The 7,535-nt window shown below is 39.0% G+C and overlaps 1 protein-coding gene across 1 annotated transcript; it reads right to left on the minus strand.

Annotated features, from left to right (window-relative positions):
- Positions 1-280: 280 nt before the first annotated feature.
- LOC139739314 (heparan sulfate glucosamine 3-O-sulfotransferase 1-like) lies at positions 281-1,192 on the minus strand. Its single transcript, XM_071649929.1, has one exon. The coding sequence runs from the start codon at positions 1,190-1,192 to the stop codon at positions 281-283; it is 912 nt and encodes a 303-aa protein (XP_071506030.1).
- Positions 1,193-7,535: the final 6,343 nt, after the last annotated feature.

Here is a 7,535-nt window from a genome sequence, read left to right on the forward strand (position 1 = left end):
CACTGTCTTTACGAAATGATTAAAACAACAAAAATAACAATAATAGCACCAACAAGTACTCCTAGAATCAAGAGCGTAACCTTAGCAGCTGCAATCTTTCTTCATTATGATATTTTCAACTCGTCGCCTTTGTCTTTTAAAAACACTCGCGTTGCCTTTATCTCAACTCGCTCTCAGGCATCATTGTGATTGATCTGGCATCGATTTTGTTGTTCTCGTCAAAGGAGAGTTTCATTTAAAGAATTCTTATGGTTTGAAAGCTGGCAGATCACATTCTCGCTCATTGCGTTACATCTGCATCTGATCGATCAGAGATCCATGACATGTGTGTATTCATAGCTTCCAATAAATTTGCTAAGTCCTTGTTGTGGGGTCTGTAATAATCCTCTAATTTGTTTCTTACGGATTCATTTATCTCTGGATGCTTCCTCCCTTTCGCTTCGCCCATGCATATTTTGAACGGCCTCAACAAACACATAAACCCTTTCGTATCATTTAAGTAGAAGTTTTCAGACGAAAAGTAAGGCTGAATGCCTAAAAATTTTTCAACCTTCTGTAATACGGGAACTGGATCTATAACGAAGGCCTCGCCATCTAGGACCAGGACCTGATGCGCTGGAAAAAGTTCCAACCACTGGCGTAACAGCTTGGCATACAGTCCGGAGAAGATCAGGCGGTTCGTCTCGCGAACATTTCCGTCTGGACTGAGCACCGATTCCTCGAATGTTGGTAGAATTTTGTAGGATGATAATCCATTACCGTGGAGTATCCCATCTGGCGTTGTGCTATTCTTCTGCATGAGGTGCACGTAGTTTGACATGGCGCGTTTGATTGGGTCTCGAAGGATGATAATCAGTTTAGTCTTTGGCAAGATTGCTCTCAGCTTCTTCCCATACCCCACGGTGACAAAATATCCTGCAGTCTTCTCAGCTGGTATTTGCTGAGGCGTGGTATATGGCATCATTTCCTGGTATATCTCAAATGGATTCTCCCCCCTGCTCAAAGCATGGAGTTCGTATGTACTGAAGGCAAGCTCTGGATGGAGGCTGAGATAAAATTTGAGTGCCGTCGTGCCGCTCTTCATGGCGCCTGGAATAATGACAGCCGGTGGGTGCCGTTTGCAGCCTCGCTGTTCAAAGACTGCTTTGCTAATTTGTCTCAACCCTACAAAAGAAGTTGCGTTTCTTATCATGTGTATGCAGTAGCATCCATGGTCGAGTTCATTATCCCAACAGGGCTGACTGGTATTTACGCCATATTTCACTGGTGTACCTCGGAAGCCCTGATTGATTGCAGGGACTATAAATCTCCCGTTATATATCGTGTGTTTGACTGACACAAATTTGAAAGTGGCGATCATCAATAAAAAGCATGTAGACACCGTGAGCAGTATGAAAACGCGTTTCACTTTTAAATACATAATAATCTGTCAAAGAACAACAACTCAAAGATATGCTGAACAAACAGGGAAGACTGGTGCTACACAGTTATGTTCCAAATTCTCACCAGAAGAGGACTAGCCCAAGACCAGACCGGCATTGTCTCAAGCTGCTGCATTATCCATGACAAAATGTCCAAAGTGCACCAACTATCACTTCCTCATGGAATTTGTTCACGCAGTTTGTCGTTGTTCTGCCGAAGAACTTCCTTCACTGACTCTGTGATAATCCTATAGTGTAGGAAGCCTTAAAAGACCACCGTCACTGGCCAGGCAGGTAAGGTTTAAGCCGTAGCACCAGACGTGAAACTTTGTGTCACTTTCCTACATTCGATCGTTTCACCTTCGCTTTAAATGCGGATCCGTGCATCTGGGAGCTGGATAATCTACTTTCTTCAGTCATGTCAGTCGAATCAAATGTCTGTTTCGCCAATTTCCCGAAACAATTCATAGGTCCTGAACTCCCTGTATCCACGATCTTCCATCCTTCGTTGTCCTGTTAGAGTACCAATTTGCACTAATGCTTAACATGCTTTTGCCTGGACGTCGACAAGAAAATTGATCCACGCGAGTAGACGCTCCGTTCACTTACACGTGTCTGGTTTGTCGTACATGTATTCGCTCGAGTAACCCTAGCTGACAGACAAAAGTATTAAAGGGAGGGATCATTCTATTGTATAAAATAGGGGTGACAAGATCGTGACTGTCGTTACGCAAGCCCCTCTCATAATGTTCAACACATAATTTATTAGCCTTGTAGTTCATATAAATGTGGATTCATTTCTAGACTTCAGTCATTTCAGTCGACTTGCGATTTAACAACACATAAGATTCTTCTGATCAAAAGTAACTTTTGTTTAATTCTCGTGTCCTTTTTTATACAGTATAGCTGAATGGAGACTTGTGAGAATCAATCGTAATAATAATTACGCAATTAATTTTGTCACTGAGCTGCATTATTTTGACGCTGAGCTCCAAATCAAACACACGTCTTGTCAGCTCCTCACTTACAGTTTAAAACGTTAAGTTGCCTGCAATATGGAAAGTGACATTTGATTTTTTTTTTTCGAGATGCGTTTAAACGCAAAGTTCCCGGCAACTGGCCCAGGTGAGATAAGAAAAAAAAAATAACCGGAAGTGTGCTACTCAACCGGAAGCGTTTTTTTTTTTTAGACGGCACAGATTGGGGCATGGTGCGTATTAAACCTATGGGAAACACGTTTGATTAGGGTTAGGGTTAGGTCCCCAATCTGTGCCGTCTAAAAAAACACGCCAACCGGAAGCTAGACCCGCTTACCTCACAGTTTTTTTCCCATTCTTATTCCTAGTACATGTACATGTAAAATATACTTCAGTTGACTCTCTCCCTGCCCCCTCACTTTCTCCTTCTGTCCTTCCCTCTCTCTCTCTCTTCTTTCTCTACTCCCTCTCCTCCCTCATCGTGATTTTTGTTCTATTCAAAATAATTTCGGCAGCATCTTTCCAACTAAATAACATTAAGACATTGCTATAGAGCAGCATATTTGTTGCGACTGGAACTCACATTTCAGTCAAAGTAGAGTCACCTTACGGTACATTACGTATTTTTTCTGCATAATTTTCCATCTTTCCAAAACAGATTTATATTCCAAGCTGATTTTTTTTTTTTCTGTAAAATGTCTGACGCTTGATGTACCAAGCTTCGGTGATCTTTGACCTCGTGAGATACTGCCCAATCTTTCAGAGGAACACATCTGCATTCCCTATAGCAATCTCACATCAAATATGGTGAAAATAGATAATGTCTATGAGTTGGGAACGGCTGATTCACGCTAAAAAAAAAAAACCACATGATGAACCCAGAACCTTTTGGCGGAGGTGATTTAAAAGAAGAAAAATAACGTATGTCAACCCTTTACTGGTACATTTTTTTTTAATGATAGTAGGACTTATATGAGTATCAGGTTAATCTATATTCACGGCATGAGCTCATCGAAGACTTGTAGAAATATATCATCCAACTTAAAGGAGATGGCTAGTAACTGATCAGTGGGAATCAATGGGAATGCTGGAGGATGATTGTTCCAATCCTTGTGGGATTCATTTAAGAGTACATTATATATCTATTGTTGTGTGAAAATCATTTGCTTCAGAATGGTCTCATATTCAAGTAATGTGCAGTTTAATGCTTCCAGGTTAGCGTCCCTGGTCAGTGACGGGGCATTAATTTGCACATTAAGTTGAACATGAGACCGTTCTGAAGCAAATGATTTTCACACAATAGTAGATATATAATGTACTCTTAAATGAATCCCACAAGGACTGGAACAATCATCCCTGAGCATTCCCACTGATTCCCACTGATCGGTTACTAGCCATTCCCTTTAAGGTAGTAAGTAATCGTTTCACGTTTGACTACGAATATCTTTACTGGCCAAAGAATAGTAGGCCTATATTGTATTGATAAGTAACGTCTACTGTAAGAGAAGATAGCTCGAATCTGTTATCGACACCACGGCTGACTAATTAACATCGACATTAAATTGACGGTTCGACATTTGACGGTATGACAACGAAAATGGTCCTCTTAATAAGGCTGAAGGCCAATTTTGCGCTGAAACGTGACAACAAAGACAATGGAGTCAGCCACGCCGCTACCACAGACGTTACATCAATGTCCACGCTGGTGGCGCCATTCAAATAAGTCGACATGAAAGTGGCTTGAGTGTATGTTTTCACAGCGTCATTTCTTGTAACACCATCTATCGCACAACTTAACTGTGAAAGAAATAAGAAATGGTCTTGTCGTTGCTTTTCAGTATCATTCTCCTTACGAGTCAATGGGTCAGTCACCAGTGGGTATCAAGCTTATGGAATCAACTTATAGCATGACAAAGAAAGATACAATGAAAAGAGCCTGAATAGGTGGAATTTTTACTTTAATGTAACTTTGCATACAAACGAAACACGCAACTCACAGTATTAGTATTGACGAAGAGATCAATTTACATTCATGACCTAATAATGCCCTGAGAAATGTTAGTCCGCACGATTAATTATAAGCTTGTAATCTTTATTCAAACAGGTACATGGACGAAATACTGTTAGAGAGGTATCACACAATAGCCAAAACGTAATTGCAAAACACGATTAAAATCACGATTTTTTTTTCTAAAATGACACTACACCGTCGAAACATTTGAAGACCTGAATATAAGAACGACCCAAGTCCAATTTTTGGCCAAATTCAGTTTGACATGGGAAATCGTAGCTTATGCATGGACTCATCTTGTGTATACATGATAAATCCTAATCACGCCCGAAAGTGCCTGAAATGAATGAGTTAAATCTTATATGAATGTAAGAATGAAGGACTTGGGTCATTCTTACATTCATATTATAGTGCCCTCTCTCATCCTTCTCTCACCTCTATAGCAGAATATCATGTATATGATTCAAAGAACGACCAAAGTCCATCACACAAAATGGCCTCTCCACAATTAATGTAAACGTTCATTGTCATAATATGTTCTAATTTGTATATACAATGTTGCCTTCCCATCACAGTTAAATAGAATATTATTGGACAAATAAAAAAGATATGAAGTTTTTTTTTCTAGTTTACTCGAGATGGTTTTCACTGGACTTGGGTCGTTCTTATATTCAGATACTCATTTTCAAGTAGTCTTCTGCAAAAGGACTGTAATTCTACAGTCATTGGGAGTATCATCGTGACTGCAAACACATCTTAACCGTCGTGTGAAAACGGCGTCATACGCAAACACTCATTGAAATGTCGCTTCCGCATAACATCCTACCTTTATCAGCTTCTTTTTAGACTCCACTGTACATGGGTGGAAAACCTGGACTCTGATGCGCAATATGCAGACACATTGTTTGGAACATTTCTTCATTCCTTCTTGGACCTGCAAGCCACATTATTCATTAACATTGTTGCATCATTTCATATTGTCTTCTATTTTTCCCGCTGCTTCACATGTTACAAGTCTAACCACCGCTTTTTCATTAAATGTTTAATGTAACTTTGTATCAAATTAATCTAGCGAGGTCGAAGGACAAATTTGAATGTAGAGAAAGTCCATTCCTCCACAGTCATTATACATGTATGACAAAGTTACGTTTGCTGATACAAGCTGGTTATAATATATTACTATTTTGGATCACGTTTACTTGATTCACGTTTGCAATGTACATGTACTGTGAATAAGAATCATTTTGCCCACGTGACCTTAGTCTAGTTTCATAAAGTAACGCAGAAACCACCGGTTTACCGTAGGCTAAAGGCCATGCGTTTCATGCGTAAGGTGTGAAGATTTTAGTCAATGAAACAAGACAGAATCAATTACCTCTTTTAATTTTCTGTAACCACATGCGTTATTTTCGCTTACGCCTTATACGAATACATGAAACAAAACAGTTGGATGGTTCCTGTACATTCTTCTCTTTGTATGCATTGCAAAGACATGTATTATTATAATCATTTCAAGGAAACTGTTATTTGTTTTTTGTCATCGTATGCTCTCACACACTCTCATTTCATTGAAAAAAAAAACTGTATACGGGAACATACAATGTATACACATTCTTCACTGAATAACAATACCTGTATTACGAAACATAATGTTCTAGACATCCATATATATTATGACGCAATCGATTATACCGACATGAGTACTGATCTTAAGCGGATTCACTATACAATGCATTACCACGTGACCGAGCAATCAAATACACAATGAACTTATTACGCAATATGATTTTCAGCGCTTATAATGATGATATCATTACGTTAAATGAGGATGCCAATTAGAATGAAAGAAAGGACCTGGAATATAATTATCTACATTAGGCTACTTTGTACATGAAATAGGGTCTGAACTTTGGCACTACAAGAGCCGGAATTCAGGTTTTTGCCTGAAACTATGCCCCTGGCATGCTTGCCAAAGTGTGACACACTTTGAAGGGGAAAAATGGATATTTAAGTGATCTGGATGGATTATCAGACAAGTAATGTCACCTTAAAGCAGAAACTCAAGATGTCCACCACTCCTTCTGGAATAAAATTCTAAGAATGTAAAGAAATTCGGAAGTGTATCTTACGAATTTTCTTAGCTTTCTACTACGATGTAAATCGAATCTCGTATAAGACTGTGTTCACGGAAACTCGAAGTTTCCGTGGCTGGTTTTAAGAAAATATAAAAGAGGTAAAATGTATATCACAACATATCATAATTATAGGCAAGCGTTCAGAATGTTCGAGTATTTAGAATGGGGTGTCATGCAAAAGTTAGAGCATCAGTGTTCGTCTTCCTTATCAGAATTACATTTAGAAAGCAATTCATCTTTCCTATTTTTTCATGAGGAAATTGATCACAAAAATAAAATGTATTCATTTTCCACCTTAACGCACGTTACCTTTGACAACGAGTGTTTAAAAGAGTAGTGATAAAATGATGATTACATTATAACAATAATGATAACGAAACATATAAGTATCAGTATCTTAGTTCTAACAAAGAAGACAGATAGGATTTATGGATATAAGTTCAGCATGTTCAACAGCGATGCACGTTTATGAGGTAAAATTGAAGAAATATACAATTCTTTCCTTCCATTTGTGTTTCCTCGCTTCACATTGCGACATACGCCACGTCTATGAGGTAAAATTGAGGAAATATAGTTTTTTGTTCCCACTGTGTTTCTCCGCTGCACATCACGACATTAAACTATAAGCCCGTTTATTATTGCTTCGCTGAGATCCAATGCACGTAAAAGTAAGAAAGCCCAGCTTTGAGCAGTGACTGCACGTTGCTACAGAAAGCAGTAGACGGATGATGGTAAGACAACATGCACATGTTACAAGCACACATTAATGTCTAATGTTTCCATCGCGGGGCGAGCCAGATGTTCACTCATTCTCTACGGAAAGCAAACACGGTATATTGCACAAATTCTTGTTCGGATACCGAGAGAAAGTTATAGTGCGTTGACCTTGCACGGCTGCTGCTGTGTGGTACGCTGTATGTACTTCTCAGGGAGGCATAATACACCTATACACACATACTGTATTGACTACTAAGTATTCAAGTGACCTTTG

The sequence above is a fragment of the Diadema antillarum genome, unplaced genomic scaffold, assembly GCF_040938485.1.
Source record: "Diadema antillarum isolate AM-2024a unplaced genomic scaffold, OU_Dant_1.0 seq00000793_RagTag, whole genome shotgun sequence".
Lineage (NCBI taxonomy): Eukaryota > Metazoa > Echinodermata > Echinoidea > Diadematoida > Diadematidae > Diadema > Diadema antillarum.

Excerpts from the sequence above, each read along its gene's own strand:
- LOC139739314 (XM_071649929.1), bottom strand. The coding sequence starts at position 1,192 with ATGATAAGAAACGCAACTTCTTTTGTAGGGTTGAGACAAATTAGCAAA.